Source organism: Lepidochelys olivacea, assembly GCF_965140295.1.
Source record: "Lepidochelys olivacea isolate rLepOli2 genome assembly, chromosome: 11".
Lineage (NCBI taxonomy): Eukaryota > Metazoa > Chordata > Testudines > Cheloniidae > Lepidochelys > Lepidochelys olivacea.
In genome coordinates, this window is record NC_140421.1 from 16,941,679 (window position 1) to 16,968,902 (window position 27,224).

General features: G+C 43.5%; 1 protein-coding gene across 1 annotated transcript; it reads right to left on the reverse strand.

Moving 5' to 3' along the window:
- Positions 1-143: 143 nt before the first annotated feature.
- Positions 144-27,212, reverse strand: LOC311528104 (uncharacterized protein; the record flags this gene model as incomplete). The annotated part of the gene is made up of 6 exons (XM_084642728.1): positions 27,152-27,212; positions 21,319-21,436; positions 7,552-8,155; positions 6,673-6,964; positions 1,686-1,779; positions 144-182 (listed from the first exon to the last, which is right to left on the reverse strand). The coding sequence occupies exons 1-6, from the start codon at positions 27,190-27,192 to the stop codon at positions 144-146; spliced, it is 1,188 nt and encodes a 395-aa protein (XP_084498854.1). The 5' UTR covers positions 27,193-27,212.
- Between the last annotated feature and the right edge of the window lie 12 nt (positions 27,213-27,224).

Genomic DNA, 27,224 nt, shown 5'->3' on the forward strand with positions numbered 1-27,224 from the left:
TCCCTCGTCCCTCCCAGCGCAGCACGGCGAGGTGGGAGGGCGCAACAACCGAACCATTCAGTGACGTCCAATTTCTCGTCCTCGCCCATACGAGCGGGTGTGAAGTAAAGCGGGCGGGCTCCTCTCCGCCTACTTATTTTTCTTTAAAGAGCCTTGGTTTCACCACCTGATTCTTCAAGGTCCTTTTGAAGGAGGATCAATTAAAAAAAAAAGATCTGCCAGTTATTTGAATAAAGAGGCAGAAAGAATTATTCGCCTTCTGTTATTTGGGAAAAGACGCAGGGACAACTGAGTGTTGGATGGAGGGAGGAAGAGTTGCAAAGATTAAACCACAATCAACCAAATTCCTGTAAATTTGGCCCTGTTGAAATAGTGGGATTGGGGAGGAGGGCTGCACGCAATGTTCCCTCTAATTTTTGACAGGCTGTGCGTGGAAAAAAATTATTCAGTGCAAATTGTTGTGTGCGCAGTGTTTCGCTGTGTGCGCGGGGTTTAGGATCTGTGTGCGTACCCGCACTGCTTAGAGGGAACAGTGGCTGCAGGCACCACCAAACTCAATTCCCAGTAATTAGGGTCTTTTGAAATGGTGGGATGAGGGAGTACTCAGTTTCCATATAAATATGGATTACGCATTAAATGCAGAAGTGTATACTGCTTGGTTCTGTCTCTGAAGCGTCCAAATGCAAGAGCAGACAGATGTAGCTGTCTCCCAGGAGTACATTTTGTGAATCATGTACTCGTTGTGGTAGCTAGTATATGCATTTTTTTCCATTGGTAAAAAGCAAGTAGCTCTTCTTACAATAAAAAAATCCCCTAAAAATAAGTGGGAAAATAATAACAATAAGACCTGTTTTAAAAAAATTGGCAGTGTCCTTTTATTAATTATTTATAGCACTGAGAAATGTGCCATATGCTTCACATGAGACATAGAAGGACCATTTCCCTACCCCCTACACCCAAAAAAACTGTACAATCTAAGAGGTCGGGGGTCAATTATGGCAGCTTTGCCACAAGCCCTGTGTTTTATCACCATCGTCCGCAAATCCCAAAGGGATGTGGCCTCCTTGCACATTGAGCACCACCTTGATCGATCTCTGGCAAAGTACTTAAGGTGGCCTAGTTGTATATTCAGTTTATAACCATCACTGGCAATTTTCTCACACCACCAAAGCTTTTGACACCCACATGATTGCCAGCCATGTAGACACATTCCTTGGTACACATGCTTTGAAATTCATTGGTCTGTCATTCTAATAATATGTCCACCCCAAGAAAACCTCTAAAACCAAACCAGTGCTGATTAAGTCAGTTGCTGGGTTCGGTTTTGAATATCCTCATTTCTAATCCTGTCCTGCCACTTGATGTGGAGCAGCTGATGAAAATGACAAGAATCATCCATCTGGGGTTCTTCAGCCCTCCTCTGTGCCCACATTTCACTTCTGTACAGTAGAGTTGGTGTAACTGTGGTTCTGCACATCTACAGCTTTGTAGCAAGCTTGATGTCATGACATCGCCATGTGGGAGGAATGTTAACTGGGTTCAAATAACAGTTCTGGGGAGGATTTGGAGGTGGGAGACAGCCTGGCCTAGTTTCTGTCTCATTCAGGGCCTCCTGAAGGTATGGTTCAATGGGACCCTGTGCAGTGGTTTGCGGATGGGGAACCTATCCCAAGTGTCTTTCCTACCTCACTGCTACAGCTGCTTTCATAGTTCCCATGTGTTCTCAGGACAGTGTCCGCTGCTGCTTCTTTAGAACATTTGGGTGCTGCCAACATTTTCCTGAAGAAGGCAAGTAAAGGGAAGGTAAAATTGAAGGTTTTTAAGGGTTAATATCTCAGAAAAAGCAGAATGGAATTTCATGGGATAAAGAAAAGGCACTTCTATAGCCTGAGTGCTGTCCTCCTTCCAAATATCAAAGGAGACTGTGACTCAGGGAGCAAAACAGTATCTCTTGCAAGTACTTGATCACATTTTGCTGTAGGGACTTTTGTCCAGGAAAAACAGCGAAAGCATGATAACTGACTAATAGCTCTCTAGCATCCAATATCCTAACATAATGCTTCTGATTAGTCTACATAACGCACTTTAGAACTACAGCTGAAATGGAGAAGAAATAATAAAAAAGCTGCTATAAGAGTATATTGATTATTTCTTTTCAATAGTAGTGCCATTTACTAGTAAATGTAAAATCAAACCCACAAGCACTTACTTTAATGCAGAATATGGAAAACGTCCAGTAGTTTTCTTCTGTTGGTCTAAGCATTTTCTGTGGGTTGACAGCACAAAGACAAGGAAAAAGTAGAGTAGCTTATGTGGAAAGTGATACAAATGTAGCAAATAATTCCATTGCCGTCCTTTCCTGTCAGTTTATGTGTTGTTTCTCTGGTCTGAGTCTATATTAAAAATGACATTGCAGAAGAGCAATGATATTGCATTTTCCGTTTTACTAAATGACAATGGGATTTACATGCAAAAAGCCAAAAGCACAGATTTGATCTGTGTACTGGGATGTTTTCGTGTTTACAAATAGAGTATGTGTAATTTGCAGCATTTTCCTCAGTACCTTGTGATATATTGTAGGTTCCTCTTTTTGGAATACAATGCAAAGTAGGGGTTGGAGTCCTGCAGCTCTTGCTCAGGCAAAACCTCCATTAAAGCCAATGAGAGCTTTTCCAAGGGAAAAGGCTGCAGAATTAGGCCCTTCAGCTGTGAGTTGAGTTCTCATTTTTTATTTAATCAATTCTTCAAAGTTTTGAGCACTCTGGCCCCAATACAGCAAAGAATATAAGCATGTGCCCACCTTTTCAACTTTAAGTCCTGTATGGTTGTATAGTAATAGCATGATTTTGATGTTCAGTGCCAAAATCCAGACGGACCAAGCAGGACATAGTTGCTGGATATGTGTTTTTGTGGCAGTGTTACGCCATGATACAGTGGTATCTAGACTGCTTTGGTGGACAGGGAGAAGTTACATATATACCAACTTTAGATGGTAAAAATGGATGGTATTTAAACAAAAATTATCCAGATTTAGAGGGATTTTTGATGCCAAATTAGAGATTTTGTATACCAGATGCGTTCCAGACCAGATTTTTGCAATGTAATAGCAGAAGCAACCCTTATTTCTGTTTTGATGGTACAATTTCGGAAGTTTGTCCCAGGATTTTGCAGGATCCAGATACCAGAGCCAAACTTTGGCAGTGTTGATGCCATTACTAAACTGGATGGGATGCTTTTCAGAGTCCCAAACATGCTGGGCCATTCCCCTCCAGCTACTGACCTCCTCTCCCAGATACAAAAGGAGTAGCTATGTGTGTCCAAATATAGATTGAGGCCCAAAGAGCAAAATGAAGAGAAAGATGCAATGAATGGAGAAAAGAAAGGCATTAGAAATGTATTCCTGGAATTGCACTTTGTGTAACAAGGTGCCACTGCTGGATGGTGGGGAAGAACTATGCAGATACACATGAATGATACTTTTTGGAGCACGTATGTGTACCTCTTATGATCCAACAGAGTGCTAGCTCAGAATTTAAGAGGCCCAGGTTCAGCTGGCTCTGCCATTGACTTCCTTTGTAACCCTGGGCAAGTCACTTAGTCTCTTAGGGTATGTCTACACTACGAAATTAGGTCGAATTTATAGAAGTCGGTTTTTTTTAAATCGGTTTTATATATTCGAGTGCGTGTGTCCCCACAGAAAATGCTCTAAGTGCATTAAGTGCATTAACTCGGCGGAGCGCTTCCACAGTACCGAGGCAAGCGTCGACTTCCGGAGCGTTGCACTGTGGGTAGCTATCCCACAGTTCCCACAGTCTCCGCTGCCCATTGGAATTCTGGGTTGATATCCCAATGCCTGATGGGGCTAAAACATTGTCGCGGGTGGTTCTGGGTACATATCGTCAGGACCCCATTCCCACCCTCCCTCCCCCCGTGAAAGCAAGGGCAGACAATCATTTCGCGCCTTTTTTCCTGAGTTACCTGTGCAGACGCCATACCACGGCAAGCATGGAGCCCGCTCAGGTAACCGTCACCCTATGTCTCCTGGGTGCTGGCAGACGCGGTACGGCTTTGCTGCACAGTAGCAGCAACCCATTGCCTTCTGGCAGCAGACGGTGCAATACGACTGGTAGTCGTCCTCGTCGTGTCCGAGGTGCTCCTGGCCACGTCGGCTGGGAGCGCCTGGGCAGACATGGGCGCAGGGACTAAATTTGGAGTGACTTGACCAGGTCATTCTCTTTAGTCCTGCAGTCCTATTGAACTGTCTTATGGTGAGCGGGCAGGCGATACGGACTGCTAGCAGTCGTACTGTACCATCTTCTGCCAGGCAGGCAAGAGATGAGGATTGCTAGCAGTCGTATTGTACCATCTTATGCCAGGCAGGCAAGAGATGAAGATGGCTAGCAGTCGTACTGTACCATCTTCTGCCAAGCAGCCATGAGATGTGGATGGCATGCAGTCCTTCTGCACCGTCTGCTGCCAGCCAAAGATGTAAAGGATAGATGGAGTGGGTCAGAACAAGAAATAGACCAGATTTGTTTTGTACTCATTTTCCTCCTCCCCTGTCTAGATCACACTGCAGTCAGTCACAGAGAAGGCGCAGCGAGGTTAATCTAGCCATGTATCAATCAGAGGCCAGGCTAACCTCCTTGTTCCAATAACAACGATAACTTTGGTGCACCATTTCTTATTGGAACCCTCCGTGCAGTCCTGCCTGAAATACTCCTTGATGTACAGGCACACCCTTTGTTGATTTTAGCTCCCTGAAGCCAACCCTGTAAGCTGTGTCGTCAGTCGCCCCTCCCTCCGTCAGAGCAACGGCAGACAATCGTTCCGCGCCTTTTTTCTGTGCGGACGCCATACCAAGGGAAGCATGGAGGCCGCTGAGCTCATTTTGGCAATTAGGAGCACATCAACCACCACACGCATTATCCAGCAGTATATGCAGCACCAGAACATGGCAACGCGATACCGGGCGAGGAGGCGACGTCAGCGCGGTCCCGTGAGTGATCAGGACATGGACACAGATTTCTCTGAAAGCATGGGCCCTGCCAATGCATGCATCATGGTGCTAATGGGGCAGGTTCATGCTGTGGAACGCCGATTCTGGGCTCGGGAAACAAGCACAGACTGGTGGGACCGCATAGTGTTGCAGGTCTGGGATGATTCCCAGTGGCTGCGAAACTTTTGCATGCGTAAGGGCACTTTCATGGAACTTTGTGACTTGCTTTCCCCTGCCCTGAAGCGCATGAATACCAGGATGAGAGCAGCCCTCACAGTTGAGAAGCGAGTGGCGATAGCCCTGTGGAAGCTTGCAACGCCAGACAGCTACCGGTCAGTTGGGAATCAATTTGGAGTGGGCAAATCTACTGTGGTGGCTGCTGTGATGCAAGTAGCTCACGCAATCAAAGATCTGCTGATATCAAGGGTAGTGACCCTGGGAAATGTGCAGGTCATAGTGGATGGCTTTGCTGCAATGGGATTCCCTAACTGTGGTGGGGCTATAGACGGAACCCATATCCCTATCTTGGCACCAGAGCACCAAGCCGGCGAGTACATAAACCGCAAGGGGTACTTTTCGATAGTGCTGCAAGCTCTGGTGGATCACAAGGGACGTTTCACCAACATCAACGTGGGATGGCCGGGAAAGGTGCATGATGCTCGCATCTTCAGGAACTCTGGTCTGTTTCAAAAGCTGCAGGAAGGGACTTTCTTCCCAGACCAGAAAATAACTGTTGGGGATGTTGAAATGCCTATATGTATCCTTGGGGACCCAGCCTACCCCTTAATGCCATGGCTCATGAAGCCGTACACAGGCAGCCTGGACAGTGGTCAGGAGCTGTTCAACTACAGGCTGAGCAAGTGCAGAATGGTGGTAGAATGTGCATTTGGATGTTTAAAGGCGCGCTGGCGCAGTTTACTGACTCGCTTAGACCTCAGCGAAACCAATATTCCCACTGTTATTACTGCTTGCTGTGTGCTCCACAATATCTGTGAGAGTAAGGGGGAGACGTTTATGGCGGGGTGGGAGGCTGAGGCAAATCGCCTAGCTGCTGGTTACGCGCAGCCAGACACCAGGGCGGTTAGAAGAGCACAGGAGGGCGCGGTACGCATCAGAGAAGCTTTGAAAACCAGTTTCATGACTGGCCAGGCTACAGTGTGAAAGTTCTGTTTGTTTCTCCTTGATGAAACCCCCCGCCCCTTGGTTCACTCTACTTCCCTGTAAGCTAACCACCCTCCCCTCCTCCCTTTAATCACCGCTTGCAGAGGCAATAAAGTCATTGCTGCTTCACAGTCATGCATTCGTTATTCATTCATCACACAAATAGGGAGATGACTACCAAGGTATCCCAGGAGGGGTGGTGGAGGAGGGAAGGAAAATGCCACACAGCACTTTAAGCACAGCACTTTAAAAGTTTACAACTTTAAAATTTATTGAATGACAGCCTTCTTTTTTTTGGGCAATCCTCTGTGGTGGAGTGGCTGGTTGGTCGGAGGCCCCCCCACCGCGTTCTTGGGCGTCTGGGTGTGGAGGCTATGGAACTTGGGGAGGAGGGCGGTTGGTTACAGAGGGGCAGCAGTGGCAGTCTGTGCTCCAGCTGCCTTTGCTGCAGCTCAACCATACACTGGAGCATTCTGGTTTGGTCCTGCAGCAGCCTCAGCATTGAATCCTGCCTCCTCTCATCACGCTGCCGCCACATCTGAGCTTCAGCCCTGTCTTCAGCCCGCCACTTACTCTCTTCAGCCCGCCACTTACTCTCTTCAGCCCTCCAGCTCTCCTCCCGGTCATTTTGTGCTTTCCTGCACTCTGACATTATTTGCCTCCACGCATTCGTCTGTGCTCTGTCAGTGTGGGAGGACAGCATGAGCTCGGAGAACATTTCATCGCGAGTGCGTTTTTTTTTCTTTCTAAGCTTCACTAGCCTCTGGGAAGGAGAAGATCCTGTGATCATTGAAACACATGCAGCTGATGGAGAAAAAAAAAGGGACAGCGGTATTTAAAAAGACACATTTTATAAAACAGTGGCTACGCTCTTTCAGGGTAAACCTTGCTGTTAACATTACATACATAGCACATGTGCTTTCGTTACAAGGTCGCATTTTGCCTCCTCCCACTGCGTGACTACCCCCTCAACCTTCCCCCCTCCCTGTGGCTAACAGCGGCGAACATTTCTGTTCAGCCACAGGCAAACAGCCCAGCAGGAATGGGCTATACTGAGTGTCCCTGAAGAAAAGCACCCTATTTCAACCAGGTGACCATGAATTATATCTCACTCTCCTGAGGATAACACAGAGAGATAAAGAACGGATTTTGGTTGAATGCCAGCAAACATACACTGCAATGCTTTGTTCTACAGTGATTCCCGAGTATGTGTTACTGGCCTGGAGTGATAAAGTGTCCTACCATGAAGGACGAAATAAGGCTGCCCTCCCCAGAAACCTTTTGCAAAGGCTTTAGGACTACATCTAGGAGAACCGCAAATGCCAGGGCAAAGTAATCCTTTCACATGCTTGCTTTTAAACCATGTATACCATTTTAAAAGGTACACTCACCAGAGGTCCCTTCTCCGCCTGCTGGGTCCAGGAGGCAGCCTTGGGTGGGTTCGGGGGGTACTGGCTCCAGGTCTAGGGTGAGAAACAGTTCCTGGCTGTCGGGAAAACCGGATTCTCCGCTTGCTTGCTGTGAGCTATCTACAACCTCCTCCTCATCATCATCTTCTTCGTCCCCAAAACCTGCTTCCGTATTGCCTCCATCTCCATTGAAGGAGTCAAACAACACGGCTGGGGTAGTGGTGGCTGAACCCCCTAAAATGGCATGCAGCTCATCATAGAAGCGGCATGTTTGGGGCTCTGACCCAGAGCAGCTGTTCGCCTCTCTGGTTTTCTGGTAGGCTTGCCTCAGCTCCTTCAGTTTCACGCGGCACTGCTTCGGGTCCCTGTTATGGCCTCTGTCCTTCATGCCCTGGGAGATTTTCACAAAGGTTTTGGCATTTCGAAAACTGGAACGGAGTTCTGATAGCACGGATTCCTCTCCCCAAATAGCGATCAGATCCCGTACCTCCCGTTCGGTCCATGCTGGAGCTGTTTTGCGATTCTGGGACTCCATCATGGTCACCTGTGCTGATGAGCTCTGCATGGTCACCTGCAGCTTGCCACGCTGGCCAAACAGGAAATGAGATTCAAAAGTTTGCGGTTCTTTTCCTGTCTACCTGGCCAGTGCATCTGAGTTGAGAGTGCTATCCAGAGCGGTCAGAATGGAGCACTCTGGGATAGCTCCCGGAGGCCAATACCATCGAATTGTGTCCACAGTACCCCAAATTCGAGCTGGGAACGTCGATTTAAGTGCTAATCCACTTGTCAGGGGTGGAGTAAGGAAATCGATTTTAAGAGCCCTTTAAGTCGAAATAAAGGGCTTCACTGTGTGGACGGGTGCAGGTTTAAATCGATTTAACGTTGCTAAATTCGACCTAAAGTCCTAGTGTAGACCAGGGCTGAGTTTCCTGTCAGGAAAATGGCAATAACAGTACTTTACTACCTCATGAGGTGTTGTGAGGATAAGCACATTTAAGATTATCTGGTGCTTAGATACTATGGTGATGGAAGCCAAATAAGTACCATATGTAGATTTTGAGAGCTACTTCATACAGGTCCAGAATTTGTCCTCTTTGTAATAAAAATAAAGTAATTAGCAGGAAGGAGAGCAGTTATTAACTTTATTATTGGTGTGTCCACATGTGGAATATTTAAGGTGTATATCATTTTGGTGTCTAATCATCATTTAGTAGTTTGTCTTGGATTTAGAAAAATCAGTTATTGTTTAATTCCATCAGAAATACATGCAAAATTTTTACAACCCACAAATTAACCTTCATGCAGGGATATGTTCCCAAAAGACGACTGAATAAATTTCCTTGCTAATCTACAGCTTTGCTGTTTGTATTATTCCTCTGCAAGCTCAATGATTTGCAATAGTGGAGAACTGCTGGGGATCGGTTTGACTGAGATCTCCAGACAGAATGTGCAGTTTGTGATCACTGAAATCAAAGGAACAATGTCATTGGGTTCAAATGCAGTCCTAAAGACAGGAATATTTCACTACATCAGCAAAGCAGAAATATGTTCTTTCTGTTATAGAACCTCACTTTTCCTGGAACATTCGAAAATAAAACACCTTCCTTTTTATTATTAGTTTATAAGAAAACATGTATATACAGCTAAATATTTACACAGTGCCATGTGCATTTTGTCTTTCTAAAACAAATGTTGATGAAGCCAATAGATTATTTCTTCCAAAATATTTAAAATTAAAAATGTTTAGTGTGTGTGTGCATACATTAGAGAGCAGGGAGGGTGTGTGATCAAATTTTACTGAAATTCATACTATTTTAAAAAAATTGAATCTCATTTTAATATACTTCTTTCCATAGTTGCTTGCCTTTAGTGACGGATTGGACTCTTTAGAAATCCCCATTAGTTTTCTGATCATACCCACTTTGAACTAAAATTCCAAAGGCCCAGATCCTCAAAAGTATACAGGCATCTGACTCCAATTGAAATCAATGGAAGTTAAATGCCTAAATAGAGAATCTGGGACAGATTTCCTATATGATGCAAGCAAAGTCACTTAATCCAAACTTTTCACAGGTGGTCACTAACTGAGTATTCCTGATTTTCCTGGGTGTGTGATTAAGATACACTGGGGTCTGACTGGCAGGAGTGCTGAGCACTCACAGCTGTAAGTGAAGTAAACAGAAACTGTGGTTTGAACATATAAAGGATTAATGTTAAGTCTTCTGAAAAATCAGATCCTGTACATCTCACATTGGGCACCCAATATTAGGTGGATACTTTGGACCTTAATCTTTCTCTATCTCAGTTCCCCTAATCTTGCAAGGGCATTGTGAAAATGATTGCATTAATATTCGTGAAGCAATCAGATACTATAGTGCTGAGAATCACAGAAAAGCCCATAAAGGAAATTAATAATTCTTTCTTCAGAGCAGGGTTTGAACAGTAAATAAGGCACTGGGCCACATATTGCCCAATTAGGAGAAAACAAAATATTGGATTGCTGAGCATTAAGTGAGCACTGTCCACTCTGCACACTGAATGAGGTAGAGGTTTGTGGGGAAAAAAACAAAATGTGATCATGTAATTAAAGACTGCATCATAATACGTGTGTGCAAGGGAGGGGCGAATTAAGGTTGCACCGGTGACCTTAACTCTGGCATTTCCCAATTTTTGAGTACTTGACTTTGCATCCTTAATAATGTTCTTTTAACATAGATTTGTGTATGTACGTGTGCATAATTGCATATCATCTGGACATTCCGAATATAGGAACATAACTGTTTCTAGACTATGAGTTGTAAGACATGCCATATATCACTCAAAAGATAATTTCCCCTAGATTTACAATAAAGTCTAAGTCCTAAATTTGTCCTGTCACAATGATTTTCTCTTTCTTATTGTGCTTTCTCTAGTCTGTGAGTAAAAATACTTTATTAACAAAGCTTATTGGAAATTAGGCAATCTGTAATATCATGAAGAAGCAGAAAAAAAGCAGCAACAACAGCTAGAGTTTCAAGCCAGCCAACATAGGAACGTTAGCAGCTAGAGGAAAGTGAGAAAAGGGCCCAAGCCCTTGTCAGAACTTCTGGCAGAGGAGAATCTAGTACATTGGACATTGTCATTGCTATTGTATCAAAAATTGTATACTTTAAACAGACGATCAATTACGTGCAGCCTGGAATTTCAAATGTGATTGCTTCCTTACATGGCAAGAACCTAAAAAATAACATGCAAGGTTTATGTTACATTTTGCTGCAAATACTACATGCAGGATAGCTAGACATCCAATCGTGAGTTTTGGAAGAAGTCCAAAGACCCCAAATAGGGAAGTGGCGAAGAAGAAGAAGTTGATGATACACTTAATCATGCAAACTTAGAAAAACTACATGTGAAGAGAATTTTCTTTTCACTTTATTCCTCATGCAATCTTCTCTCCAGTTAATTTCACAGAATATTTAAATAGCGAAGTTTTAATGACACTGTGCTCATGATTCACATGTGTGTTTGTTGAGACAGAAGGAATCTGCATGCCACTATATCTTTATTCCTTTAACAATGTTGTCAGCTAACAGATAAGCCTGGACAATTGGGATGTCCCAAAATGGCTATCAGTTCTTCTCCCTATCTCTGCAATTTTGCTGGCTGTCATGTGGTATCCTTATGGACCCTATGTGGAGCTCTTTGTTCTGTACATGGAGTTCCTTCTGTGTCAGCTGCTCAGACTTGCAAGGGAGAAGAGAGAAGTTCTGTCTTCCCTGATCACCTCCTCAGCTGCACAGACCTAATGCTACTCTCTTCTCTCCTTGGCCTGCAGTTCCTACCCTGACACTTTCAGTGGAGCAATGGTAAAATAATATGCCATTTTGAGTCCTAAGGCATCACAGCAACTAAAGATACATCATTACAGCATGGAGAATGAGAGACACAATGGTACACATAGCGCCTTGCACAACCTCCCTCAATTACGCTCCACTCCTAAATTTAAAATCTGGAAAACCCACAAAACCTTGTGACTTCCCCAGTCTTGGCATAACACCACTAGATTCAATATTGTCCCACAATTAATTCCTTTTTAAAGTAAACCTTTCTCTTTCCAATGCTAGGAAACCAGTTATGAATTAGCTGATACTCTATCCCAGGGGTCAGCAAACTTTGGCATGCAGCCCATTAGAGTAATCTGCTGGCAGGCCGCAAGATGCTTTGTTTATGCTGATCGTCTGCAGGCACAGCCCCCTGCAACTCCCAGTGGCCGCGGTTCACCGCTCCCGGCCAATGGGAGCTGTGGGAAGCAGCGGCCAGCACTTCCCTGCAGCCTGTGCTTCTTCCCACAGCTCCCATTGGCTGGGAATGGCGAATCATGGCCACTGGAAGACCGTGCTTGTGGACAGTCAGCGTAAACAAAACGTCTCACGGCCTGCCAGCAGATTACCCCGATGGACCGTGCTGAAGGTTGCCGACCCCTGCTCTATCGCATCCGCAACAAAGAACAGAGACCCTGAATTAGTGTCCAAGTATGCCCCTTTCCTGAGATTGGCCTTTATTGATAACCAAAAAAAATAATAATACAATATAACCCCGGTCTAAGGTTCCGCCCCAAACTTGTTTTATTGTGAGAAAGTAAGGAGTATCTACTGCTACTGTTATGGTACAAATTTGAAAATTACATAAGTCAGAGCTGCATTGGTCAGCTCTGACTTTCATCGCTGATATTTATGTGACATTTGCTGATTTTTCCAAGAAGAATGCACCTGCAAAATGCTGAAATGCTACTGGTTGATCTGGGAATAACTATAGCAGCAGTCACAGAGAAGGCATATGGTTTAAAGGTGTTGTGGGTGGTAAAACAGCGAGGAATCCTCGGGATCTCATTCAGTATGGTCATGTTCAAAGTGCTCACGTTTAGAGCAACAATGCAACAAATAATGAACACAAAGATAACTAGATTCCTCTCTGTCGTGTCCTTACAAAGGGTAAAATTCACCCCTGTGCAGAGAGCCAGCACAAACACTGTGTACCACCTAATTCCCACTTAAGACTTCAAATTTTCATTCCATTTCATTAAATGTAGTGCTTTTACCTTTATGCTGCCACCCTGTGATTGCTCATAGCAAATATACTGTTTGTTGCTCATGTATAAAGTTCCTGTCAGTGAATAAACAGAGTTGCTGCTGGAATGCTCCCAGCACAGCAGAAGGGTGCATGTCTCTTTGCTTTTGGCTGTCTCCTATTTATAACAAATAGACCCCACTCTGTCCACACTGGGAGCAGACTCATATTAGTAACAATCATGTTTACAGTTTGGCTGTGATCAGACAATCGACATCTTCTTATGCAGCAGAATGGCTCCTTGTGAGTATTCCGAATTATGTCTTATTTCACTGGCAAAAATAAGCTTGCACTACTACTTGCCTGGTTAGTCTTGCAGAGCCTAAACAGCTACGAAAGACTGAGCTAGATACTATTGTCACCCATGCATCAACAGAATTGCAGAATCTTTATTACTAGTTATGATGCACAAGCAAGCAAGGCTACATCTTGACTTTCAAGATACTTTCAAGTTTCCAGGTAGAGCTTCCAGATCTGGCAGTCAGAAAAAAATGATTTGGCTTGTAAAGTGAGCAAAACTGACATAGACTCATTAAAGGACTAGAAATATATAACCTTATGATCAGGGCCGGATTTACACTTTACATGCCCACAGGCACAGCATCTTCAACAACCGCCCGGCCTACAGCAACCTTTGTGTTTTCCATAAAAAATGAAACTCTCCCCTGCCTCTGCCTCCCCAGCCCCAGAACTGGCCCTGTTCCTCCCCACAGCAGCCCCTCGAAGCAGGGATGCCCGCCCCTAGCCCCCATCTCCACGGGTGGAGCAGCCCCAGAGCAGCAGGAGTGGCCAGATCACAGCCTCTCCAGGAATGCACGAGTCCTGCCACATATGGCGCTCCCAGCCCTAGCCGGGGCACAACCCACCTGCCCCAGGCAAGGCGCAAGGGGAAGACTGTACCTCTCCCCATGGCAAGCTGTCCCCAGGTATCTTCCGTCCCTCCTGCAGCCTGGCACAGCAGCTGCGCTCCGGCTCCGCTTCTGCAAGTGAATGGCTACACCTCTCCCTCTAGCTTTCCAGCACGGGGTGGAGGCAGCAGGGTGGCCGAGATTGGGAAGGGGCTGGGACACTCCCAGTATCTTCAGCAGCCACCCCGCCTGGCTGAGACTTACAGTGCCCCCAGGCAGGCTGACTTGGATGCTCACCCTGCTCCAGCCCCACACACTGGGCAGACACCAACCCATACCAGGAGCCTGGCCAGGCCGCCCACAGGGGAGCTGTGCCCCCCTGTAAGGCAGTATGAAGGGACGTAGCAGGATGAAGGGAGCATCTCTTTCCCAGGGAAAGTCACTTTTAACTGCATATATATTAACTTTTTAACTTTTAACCTAACTTTTAGGTGCCCCTAGAATGCCAGTGCCCCTAGGCACATGCCTACTGTGCCTAATTGGAAATCTGGCCCTACTTTTGAAGGTATTTTTAGTGTCAATTTTCAGAATATAATGTCAGCGTTAGCATACATGCTCCTGAAGGATTCTAGATGGTTTCTCTAAATGGTGTTACCTAGGTTATTTTGGTGATTAACTGTGTAAGAATATTTCATAAAATCATGCTACACAGTACTTAGAAAGAAGTAGCCTATGGCATAATTGGGCTAGGACAGTTCTCAGAACAAAATTTCTGGTGGAATTTTTTTTTCAGGGAAATTGTGCTAATACCCTTCTAGCAATAATTGTATTTAAATATAGTTGAGGCTAGAATAGTTTTGCTCCCAATCTTAGCAAGATCTTAGAAGTTCCCTTTTTATATTGGTATGATGATGAGAAAAGAAAGGAAGATACATTTCAAGGCTGTGTCTACACTACAAAATCTAACCATATTTGGCAATGGGTGTCAAACTTGGCTCCCAATTATCCATGCCCTAGCCCCCTTCAATTAATGTTGACAGTACTGTAATTGTATTTCTGGTGAGAAAAGTTCAATCAAGTTCAACATCCATTGTAAGAAATCATAGTTAACCCCGATAGAAATGTTTTGTCAAAACAGGAGTTGAACTCAGTTTATCCTGTCTACATCAACAGGAAAACCACTGTCTGAGTTGGTTGGAACAGCCATATTTGATTCTAGTTGTGAAACACAGTAGGATTTTCTAATGTAGCCTAAGCCATATTGTTGAGGCCTTTTAAAAATTAGATATTCTAAATCGTATTCTTACATGCTGCATGATAAAAATAATGTTAAATACCCACAATAGAAAGGGTTTGTATCCCCACTTGTACCAAAAATAAATCCAAAAATAAAAGGAAATCCAAAAGGATAAAAGATATCTAAAACAAAGTTAGATGTTTTTAAACTTCAGGAGCAGTCATTTACCATAAGAAAACCTCCATTGCATGTTGTGTTGTTACAGATTGTCATAAATAAAACAAAATAATGGTGTCTCCAGACACAATTTACCATTGTCCTATTGGGGCCTGTGGTGGGGGGTGCCCCACCTCCCAGGCAAGATTGGGCTACAACAGGCCAGAGAGGCTGTGCGGAACGGCAGCCAATCAGCGAAGACCTGTGGGGGAGCCAATCAGTGCCGAACTGAGGGCAGCCAATCAGGGCCAGTCTAGGCCCTATATAAAGGCTGTCCAGGAAAGACACAGTCAGTCTTTCCCAGATCTTCAGAGGGGAAGGTCTGTCGCCTGAGCACAGCACAGCACAGCACAGCACAGCACAGCACAGCACAGCACAGCACAGCACAGCACAGCACAGCACAGCACAGCACAGCACAGCACAGCACAGCACAGGAGAGGAGAGGAGAGGAGAGGAGAGGAGAGTTCCAGCCTGATACCTGTTAGACTGCAGGCCTAACAGGAGGAGTGGAGAGGCTGCCACTAGAGGGTTCCTGGGTTGGAACCCAGAGCAGTGGGTTGGCCTGGGTCCTGCCCTTTCCCCTTGTACTGCACCTGGCCAAGGAGGAGTGGCCGTGATAGACTGCAATTGGCCCTTGAGCAGAGGAGCTAGACTTTAGGGGTTGTGGTTGGCCACTGCAGCAGGGGTGAGTTGGAAGACTGCTGTTTAACCTGCCCCCCCCCACACACAAGGGGATGAGGATGGACTAAGGGGTACTGTCAGAGGGCAGTGACCAGAAACAGCTGTTGCTGAGCAGGGAGCAACGCGGGTCCCAGGGCAGCAGAGCAAACGATGAGGCCAGACACCATGCATTGAGGGTGCTCCGCAGCGGTCGAGAGCTAATTCCTCGAGTGACTGGTAGGAAGTGCCAGTAATGTGAGTAGAACCCTGTCACAGGGCCCAATAAGTGAATGACCAGTTTAATTAACTTTAGAATGTTCTTCACTAATGCCCTACATCTCTTTATAATAACTCATTGCTGGAGCTGTGGGAATAAACATAGAAGTGTGTATTCCTTTGTTTCTCGTGTTTATAAGCCTTCCTTCTGAGGATACTTAAACTATCCTGAAACATCTGCACCTACACCAGGGGTCAGTTACCAATAACTGAGGGTTCAGATTTTGATTCATTTTGAGTAATACAGTATTTGCAAGTAGTCCCAATGGGACTAATCAAGGAGTAACATGCTCTTCATCATGAATAAGGGTATAATAATCAGGCCCTCCAATATGCCTCAGAAATATAAGGTCAGATTCTGCATCCTTACTTATCCTGTAAATAGCCCCATTCACTTATATGGGGCTAGCTACAGAGTAAGGTACTCAGTATGAGTAAGAGGATCAGAACTGGCCTCTAATCTAAGGCCTGGTCTAAACTATGGGGTTAGGTCGAATTTAGCTGCATTAGGTCGATTTAAAAATGACTGCGTCCACACAACCAACCCTGTTCTGTTGACCTAAAGAGCTCTTAAGTCGACTTCCCTACTCCTCCCCGACAAGGGGAGTAGCGCTAAAATTGACCTTGCTGGGTCGAATTTGGGGTAGTGCAGATGCAAATTGACTGTATTGGCCTCCAGGAGCTATCACAGAGTGCTCCATTGTGACTGCTCTGGACAGCACTTTGAACTCCGATGCACTAGCCAGGTACACAGAAAAGTGCTGGGAACTTTTGAATTTCATTTCCTGTTTGGTCAGCGTGGTGAGCTCAGCAGCACAGGTGACCATGCTGTCCTCCCAGAATTGTAGAGCGTAGAATGTTTTTATGCTCCCCCTATCATCTCCATCCCTGAGGTTATCGCAGATTAGAAGGCGAAAAAAATGCACTCGTGATGACACGTTTTCCAAGCTCATGCAGTCCTCCCGCACTGATAGGGCACAGCTTACTGAATGCCTCCATGCATTGGCAGAGGCCAGGAAAGAATTAAGTGAGCATGAAGAGCGGAGGCAGGACGCGATGCTGAGGCTAATGGGGAGCAAACCGACATGATGAAGAGTCTGTTGGAGCTTCAGGAAAGCCAATAATAGCACAGATCCCCACTGTATAACCACCTCCCCATGTTCCATAGCCTCCTCACCCAAGAACATGGCTGGGGGAGGCTCTGGGCACCCAGCCACTCCACTCCAGAGGATGGCCCAAGCAACAGAAGGCTGCTTATTGTAGCCACACTAAAAATCAAACTGTTTGAATGACCATGTGGCCTTGTCCTTCCCTCTTCCCCCCGCCACCCCACCCAGGCTACCTTGTCAGTTATCTCTCTCTCTCTCTCTCTTTTTTTTTTAAATTAATAACGCATGGTTTCAAAAAAAATTGTCACTTTATTTCGAAGGGGGGAGGGTGATTGGTTTACAGGGAATTAAAATCAATAAAGGGGGTGGGTTTGCATCAAGGAGAAACACACACAACTGTCACACCAAAGCCTGGCCCATCATGAAACTGGTTTTCAAAGCCTGTCTGATGCTCAGCACGCCTTGCTATGCTCTTCTAATCACCCTGGTGTCTGGCTGCTCAAAATCGGACGCCAGGCGATTTGCCTCAACCTCCCACCCCATCATAAATGTCTTCCTCTCCCCCCCTCCCCGACTTACACTCACAGATATTACAGAGCACACAGCAAGCAGCAATAACAATGGGAATGTAGGTTGCACTGAGGTCTGACCTAGTCAGCAAACAGCATCAGCGAGCTTTTAAATGTCCAAAGGCACATTCTACCACCATTCTGCACTTGCTCAGCCTATAGTTGAACTGTTCCTTACTACTGTCCAGGCTTCATGAGCCATGGGAGCAAGGGGTAGGCTGGGGTAGGTGCTGACTGCACGGTGCTGCCAGCTGGGAGAGCAGCCTGAGGCAGAAGCTTCCAGCTCGCATGATATTCCAGGCAGGACTGAATTTTCATGAGATGAAACTTAAAGAAGAGAATGACCTGGAGTCTCTGGCTCCCATTCGGTGCTCTAAGACGAGAATAGCCATGTTTGTCCAGGCACCCCTGATCGACCTCACCGAAGTCTGCCAGGAGATGTACAATGGCTATCAGTCCTACTGCACCATCTGCCGCGAAGGCAAGGAGCTGCTGCTGTGTAGCAATGCCAGCAGCACCCAGGAGATATACGGTCACCATGAGCTGAGCGGACTCCATGCTTGCCGTGGTATGGCATTTGCACGGGTAACCCAGGAAAAAAAGGCACGAAATGATTGTCTTCCATTCCTTTCACGGAGGGAGGTAGGGAGGAGGGCCTGACGACATGTACCCAAAACCACCCGCAACAATGTTTTTGCCCCATCAGGCATTGGGAGCTTAACCCAGAATTCCAATGGGCAGCGGAGACTGTGGGAACTATGGGATAGCTACCCACAGTGCACTGCTCTGTAAGTCAGTGCTAACTACGGTAGTGAGGACGCACTCCGCCGACTTAATGTGCTTAATGTGGCCATACGCAATTGACTGTATAAAATCGGTTTCTAAAAATTGACTTCTATAAAATCAACCTAATTTCGTAGTGTAGACATACCCTGAGACCAGATTTTTCTCAAAACAGTGATCCGTCACTCATGTGAGTAGTATCATTAGCTATAATTAAACTACTCGAGTAACTTTTCACCAATGTATGCAAGAGACTTAAAATCTGGCCCACAGATTGTAGGTAGCCCAATTTTATGCTCATTCCCACAGACTGTGGTTTTTACAGATAGCTTTGTAAATTCTGGATTCAAAGTATTGTGAATGTCTGATTTTTTTTTCATTCATTTTTAGTTTTGCATGGTTAAGCTTTTGGTTGGTTTTTAAAGTTTTTTATTTATATACTGAAAATAATTGGATGGCAGCAATGTCACTATATTTTCAGTTGTGGAAAATCCATTACCAATTAGGATACTTGTTTTTCTTACATACTATAAATCAAGAGTAAGGAGACTGAGGCGACAAGTGTGATGTCGCTTTATAATAATACTATTGACTAATGTTTGTTAACTGTGTTCCATAGCATGCAGCACAGCATAAAACACTCTCAATCCTAGTTTCATTTTCTACAGTTATGAAGATTGAGTATCAAGAAAGCTAATTTTGTTTACTAATCCCCATGCTTTATGCCTCAGAGAAAGCTACGTAGCCAAAACTGTTTGCGTTGCTTCTTGTGTGTATTGTAACATTTTCCTTTGTTGCATTTCATGGTGAGCATTAGTTTTATTTAAAAAAACCCCCGCCCACACATTTTTGAGTAATGATGTTTCTTACCACTTTGCAGTGTAAGGCAAAACAGATAACCTGTACCCAATTTAACACAAATCAGAACCTGGGAACTCTGAAAGGTATACCAAATCACCTGCAGTTTTTTTTTCTTTTTCCATTAGGGTTGATAGGTCAGTGGACGTTAAGCACATATTGAAGTGCTTTACTGAACACAGATGGAATTATTTACATGCCTTTTCCACAATTTCCCGCAAAGTACAGAAAAGTTCTTACACAATTGACAGGGAAAGAATCCTGGAGTGCATCAGTAGAAAGAACCATGGGATATGTCCCCAGACATATATGGACAAGTGCAGAAACAGCAAGGACACAGGAACGGCTTTGCTGTGGGGATTCTTACATCTGGGCTAAGATATCCTGGGTGCTCAGACCTGACTGCCAATCACCCAGATTAACTATGCAGGGGAGATATACCTTAATGCCCTGATCCAACTCCCACTGAAGACAACTGCAGAACTCTCATGAATCGAATCAATAGGAATAAAACCCATCACTTTTTATTACTATTAAGATAAAATTTTTGTCATTCCAGTTTCTAAAACTCACTCTTGATAAAGGTGTTTCCATTCATACAAGGATTGTAGTGGTGTTGTGATGTAGAAATACTTTTACCTTGGCTGGATATACAGTAGTGTTTTTGTTTTTATGTTTATCTCTAAAATGTAATCAAATGTTGTTCACAGTTAAATACGAAGTACACAAAAATGCAGTACAGAAAATACTTGGAATGTACATGAAAGGAGGGCAATTTCGCCTCCCAAGAATGCTATTCCCCAGTCTTTAATTCATACTCGGCTAAAACTGAAATAATTTTATAAAGAAGAAATGAAGCATTCAAACAATTTTAATGCAGTTTAGACATCATGTGAGATTTTATGATGGAAAGCCAAGAAGCTAAAAATGCAGCCAAAGTCCTGTGACCTCTCGCCGGGTCAGCGGGCAGTGATCGATCCAGCGGGGGTCAATTTATCAGATCTAGTCTAGACGCGATAAATTGACCCCTGAATGCTCTCCCGTTGACTCCTGTACTCCATCGGCACGAGAGGCGCAGGCGGAGTCGACGGGGGAGCAGCAGCAGTCGACTCACCACAGTGAAGACCTTGTGGTGAGTAGATCGAAGTATGTCAACTTCAGCTACGTTATTCACTTAGCTGAAGATGTGTAACTTAGATCGATCCCACCCCCCTAGTGTAGACCAGGCCTTAGTTGCAAACAAATGCAACAACCGTTTGACCCATTTTTTTTTTTCAACCCCCTGAAGAACCACAGCTTAAGTGTTTCATCCTGTGAAGGGGAAAAGTTTGGCACTGCAACTCAAACTGTAGTTTTCTACTCTTTGCATGCCTCTCAGACAGAGTTGTTTTAAAACAAAACATTCACAGGTTTGTTTCACCCCTGCTGCTGCAGGGCAGTGCAAATTGCATACCCTTCTGAAACCCTGACAAGGGAACACACATCTGTGGAATGACAGGTGTTCTCATCATTGATGCCTCCACTGGGATTTCTATTATGAGAAAGGCAGCTTTAATTTATGGCTGAGGTTCTGCAAGGTGGCTAATCAGAGGATGCTGAGAATACGCTAGAGCAACCTTCTCTCCAGATGCCTGGCTATGCCCTTGTACTTGCCAGTGCCACTCAGTTTAGCCACTGTATTCACCAACTGCAGGGCACATGGCAGAATAGTACCTGTGGATCTTATGCCATGACAACTCACCTTCCCCTACAGGTGAACTTTCCACCACCAAAGTCCAGGGCACCGGGGCCTTCCACCACTAGTGGTCAGCTATGGGAGCTTCAAAACAGTGGTACAAAGCTACTGCAGTGCAGCTATCTGGTCCCCTACTCTTCTTTCTTAGAGTGTATGCACCTTGATTGTGATATAGTTGAAATATTCATCTATTGTTTTAATAGATATTATGAGTAATTTCAAAGTATCTATAGTATGAAATAGTAAAGATGACATTAGGCATCACTATTAACAGGCAGTATGTCTAGTGATTAGATCAGGAACTGTGAATCTTAACTCCTTGGCTCTACTCCTGGCGTTGCTTCTTACTAACCTTAGGTGAGTCATATGCTTTCTGAACCTGAGTTTTTTTCCTTCTCAGGTTCCTTCTCAGGTTCAGGTTCCTTCCTTCTTTTTTCCTTCTGTAAAAAGTTGTAAGGATCTGTGCAAAACTGGGAAAAAATGCTTTATTAAAGTAGATGCACATTTTTTGTCAGCTCATTTTACATTGTTTTCATGTTCTCACAATTTCACAAAAAGCACCTTATCAGGAGTCCACACTTTTTCCAGATTGCCTTGGGAAATTCACTTCTAAATCAGTGTGCATGCAAAATTTTGAGCGGTCAAAATTTCATGTGAAAGTACCATCCCAGTCATTTTTGGTAATTGTGTCTTGAAGGAAGAACACAGTGGGGGATGGAGCAACAGACAATCATTCAGCCACACATTTTAACTACTCAGATTATAATGACTGTGGATGTAACTGAGAACATAATTTGTTGCATTTATCTCTATTATTTAGATTGTAATCAATCAGGGACTGTCTCTTGCTATGTGTCTGTATATCACCTACTACAATTGGGTTCTATCTTGTTTGGCACCTGTTGGTGCTACTCTACTACAAAATAATAAGTTCAGAAGTTTTTCCTAAGTAGGAAATAAAGGATCAGGTGAATAAAATGACAGTTTGACTGATACTGAAACTTTTTAAATGTCATTTCTTTTTCTTTTTTTTCTTTCTACAAAGTGGTTTTAGTTTGTATACAGGAAATCATTCAAGGTCCACAATAACATGAATCCAGGAGGCTATTTTGATCAAATGTTACTTTACATCTTTTAATTTAAAATTTGTATATAATTGTAATAGTTAAACTGTAGGAAAGACAAAATAGATTACTATTTCAATAGCTTGTGAAGTGTGGATGATCTGATGTTCACTTTTACCACCATGCAATATGCATGAAATTAGCTTTTTGAAAAATTGTCAGTAGCAATTCCTCCCACCCATGTACCAAATTTGAAATGATTTCCTAGAAGATTTTACAGTTGCCTTTGCCTTCCCACTCAATTTGCTATAGTTAAATTTTTTAATAAATTACATTTTTTTAAAATAAAACTAACATCTTGTTCAGGATTCCATTAGTCACTTTCCAATCCAACTGTGTGAGGTTATCACAGTGTACATGCTGTAAGCCCAGTTCCTTTCTACAGTAAACCAGTAATAACTCATTCTAGTCATTGCAGATTATCTATCGAGAGAAGAATCTGGCTCTATATCTAACTCTATGCTGGTGTACTTTTTTTAAAAAGGACAGACACTTTGTATTTTTAATAGTTTCTGATGTTTCCTTTTGTGTCTTGTCTAGAAGGTGCATTGGCTAGTGGACAACTATATATATTTGAAAGCTAAACTTTAGGTTTCGGGCACACTGGCATTTGTACTGATAATTAAACAGATGAGTCCTGTAATATTTTGAGGGGGGAGTTGTTTCTTTGGTTTTTACATTACTTTAAATGTGTGGTGACTTGCAGCTCACACACACATTCAAGTCCTATCTTTCTTCTCTGGTCCTTCTGTCTGTAAACTGTCCCGCTTCTCTGAATTTTCTGTTACCTCTTTTATTTCCCTCTGCTTCTCACTCATCTGTATCTTTCAATATAACACTATTCTGAAAGGATTATGAAAAGGACCCATGTACTGGTTCCCATCTCTTCCATCAAAGCTACTTGGTTCATTCTTTTGCTGAAAGGTGGTCAAAGCAGACTAAAGAGCCGGTCAGCTTCTACTGGGAGCCAGAGGTATTGCTGCTCTGTGGGAGTTCACAACACAACAGTGCAACAGAAGCACAGGCAGCTGACCAAATCTCCTAGAACTGGTAGGAATTATAAAACTTTCTCTCCAAACCAGGACACTCCTGATAAATCCGGGCTATATGGTGTCCTCCTAATTCAGTTTCACAAACTGTCATAAATATAAAGGAAAGGGTAAACACCTTTAAAATCCCTCCTGGCCAGAGGAAAAACCCTTTCACCTGTAAAGGGTTAAGAAGCTAAGATAACCTCACTGGCACCTGACCAAAATGACCAATGAGAAGACAAGGTACAATGGGGGGGAGAGGACAAAGGTTCTCTCTGTCTGGGTGATGCTTTTTGCCGGGAACAGAAAAGGAATGGAGTCTTAGAATTTGGTAAGTAATCTAGCTAGATATGCATTAGATTCTGTTTTGTTTAAATGGCTGAGAAAATAAGCTGTGCTGAATGGAATGTATATTCCTGTTTTTGTGTCTTTTTGTAACTTAAGGTTTTGCCTAGAGAGATTCTCTATGTTTTGAATATGATTACCCTGTAAGGTATTTACCATCCTGATTTTACAGAGGTGATTCTTTTTTACTTTTTACTTCTATTAAAATTCTTCTTTTAAGAACCTGATTGCTTTTAATTGTTCTTAAGATCCAAGGGTTTGGGTCTGTGGTCACCTATGCAAATTGGTGAGGATTTTTATCAAGCCTTCTCCAGGAAAGGGGGTGTTGGGTTTGGGGAGGATTTTGGGGGGAAAGACGTTTCCAAGCGGGCTCTTTCCCGGTTATATATCTGTTAGACACTTGGTGGTGGCAGCAATAAAGTCCAAGAGAAAAAGGAAAATAGTTTGTACCTTGGGGAAGTTTTAACCTAAGCTGGTACAAATAAACTTAGGAGGTTTTCATGCAGGTCCCCACATCTGTACCCTAGAGTTCAGAGTGGGGAAGGAACCTTGACACAAACATAGAGGGCAGACTCTCTGGTCCACTAAAGCCCCCTTTTTCCCTGTAAACATTGTAAACTGGCATTACATTAATGGATAGCCTGTGGAGAATTCTCCCAGCACAGGGGAATTCTTAGATTCCAAGGCTAGAAGGAATCATTGTGATAATCTAGTCTGACCTTTTATATAACATAGGCCATAGACCTACCCCAAAATAATTCCTTGACCAAATTTTTTAAAAACACATCCAATCTTGATTTAAAAATGGTCAGTGATGAAGAATCCACCTCAACCCTTGGTAAACTGTTCCAGTGGTTAATTACTCTGTTAAAAACACACAGCTTATTTCCTGTCTGAATTTGTCTAGCTTCTACCACCTGCCATTGGATTGTGTTATACCTTCCTCTACTTGATTAAAGAACCCATTATTCAATATTTGTTCCCAATGTAGGTATTTACAGACTGTAATCAAGTCACCCCTGAACCTTTTCTTTATTAAGCAAAATAGACTGAGCTCCTTGTGTTTATCGATGATTAAAGGATTAGAAAGCATGCTTTACATTCTTGTGGCTCTTCTCTTAACCTTCTCCAATATATCAACATCCTTCTTGAATTGCGGACACCAGAACTGGACACAGTATTCTAGCAGCAGCTGAACCAGAGCCAAATACAGAAGTAAAATATCGTCTCAACTCCTGTTTGTGTCTGAGGATTGCATTAGCTCTTTTGGCCACAGCATCACACTAGGAGCAATGGGAACTTTGCCAGCAGAAGCAACTCTATTGATTCTTGTACCTGCCGTCCCCCTAGCTGTCTTAAAGATTGTGTCAGAGGGAGACTGTTGGCAAGACTGGTACTAGGGCGGAGGCATGGTGGATTAGAATTCCACTACACCTAATTCTAATCTAGCATGTCATGGTTGACTCTGAAGTTCTAACTTGTGCCGGGCCAGGCAGCTCTGAATCAGGGAACTACAACTGTTCCTCTGTGGCTCTCCCATTCAATTCTGCCTGGAGTTTGGAGAGGAGAGAAGAGGCTACATCCTCTAGTGTTTGAACTCTTGGAACTAGTCTTCTAATAGATGGGTAAAACTGCTGTTTGCTACCATTTCCCATTTCAAGATTGTCTAGATTAGAATTTAGGCTCATTCTCATTGCTAACATTTCAGTATAGTACTGAAACAGGGTGTAGAACTGCTGGTTGACACAATAGCTTTCAGAGAAGATATTAAGTCATTGTTCCTTTTGCCTATCTTAGTTGGCATCCAAGTGGAAATCACGGATCATATGAAACTTGAGTAGGAGATAAGACTAATGTCCTGGCCAACTTTCCATCTCTCAATAAGAAAGGTTCTAATGTTCCTGCTTGCATGAGCTGTTGCTGAGTACATAAAGATTGCTCCACTTGTCAACATGACTGTTGCAGTACTAGTATTTAAAGAATTGAAATATCTTGATTACAAAAAGTGCTATATCAGTGGGTCAGAAAAACAAATTTCAATTTTTAAATCTCTTACATTATGCTATTGTTTCTGCTCTCCCTACATCTCTGACTTGTTAATACTCTATTTCCTTGCTTGGTCAGAGGACTTCTAAGTACAAGGATTGTTCACCATTCACTAGTTTAACTGGAACATCTTTTATTAGGGGATTCTCTTGCTATATGCTAATAGCCCAGTTTTGCAAACGCTTGATACAAATTAGGTCTTAAGTACGTTAAAATCAGCAGGACCACTCAGTCTTAAATCCCTAATAAGTATTTTCAGCAAGTTTGTAAAGCACATTGACTGAGTAGTATTCCTGATACCATAAAACAATGCCTTAAAGGCAAAACTTTTATTTATTTAAATTTATAAAGCACCTATCTTATAAATCTAGTAAAGTTATATTGCTGAACTAGGGTAAGGACTGAGTTATGTGTTTTGTACAGCATCTAGAATAATGGGAGTGCAGCAACATAAAATTAATAATGAAGGTAGAGATTGGAGGGAAAAAAATGATTCGGTCATCTAGTCTATCTCCCACATATTGCAAGGAAGTGCATAAAAGCATATGAACTGAAGTTGTACTGTATCTCAATTTTATTTTTATTAGACTTCGGGTTATACTGTTAATATTTTTTACATTTATGTATTTATTAAGCTGCTCCACTACAAAAGCAATGAGCAATGCCAGTTGCATTCTTAAACGCCACAATACATAAAGAAATGGGCACGTTTTAACAATAAAATACAGTTCTTCCACATATTGGGCTGTAAATGAAATCTGACATCAAATTGCAAATTACCAGTATAGTTGTTTGTAGTATAACCATTTGATCCTGTTATAGCTAGTCTTTGTAACTTACACTACCCTTCCCAACAAACTTTGTCTACAGTGGACGTATTTTCTTAAGATCTCCCACCATGGTCACTATACATTCAACTTTCCTGGAGTTCGCAACAGTAGGAGAACTAGCTTTTATTGGAGAGCAGCACAATTAGCAGCTCAGACCTTTTCTGAGCTGACAGATGCCATGGTGACTTTTAATGCAGGTGGTCAGATGTGCCATTGCTAGCATCAGTGCAACTCCACTGGTGGTAACAATAGTGGAGAACTATCAGGAAAAAGCCTACTCTAGATGTCCAAAATATCTCTGTGTAGTCATCTTCACAAGAAAAAAGTAATGGCATGATCACACAACAAGGTAAATTGTAAATAATGTTTCAGAGTGGTAGCTATGTTATTCTGTATCAGCAAAAACGAGGAGTCCCTGTGGCACCATAGAGATTTAACACATTTATTTGGGCATAAGCTTTGAAGTGGGTTTTAGCCACAGCTTATGCCCAAATAAATGTGTTAGTCCCTAAGGTGCTACAACTACGCCTTGTTGTTTTTGTAAATAATATGTGCCCACCAAGCAGCAGAATGAAAAAGGATGAGCTTTAGCTAGCAAAAAACTGTGAATAAAAAAATTATTAAAGTCTCTCTTCTTTTCAAAGGGATTTTTCTTTCAGGCCTCAGGGGCTGCCCATAAATTACAGAATTTTTTATGGAGGTGGGGGGGGGGGTGAGTTTCAAGGCTCGCGCCCACCTTGGCCATAGGGCCTAACGCTGAACCAAGCACACACCGCGTTAGAGGACACCCCGCCCCATGCCTTACGTACTTTACAGCCCGCTGAGCGCAGATCTGGCCTGTGCTCTCCATGGGCCCGGGCCTCCGCCGCCGGCGAGTCACTC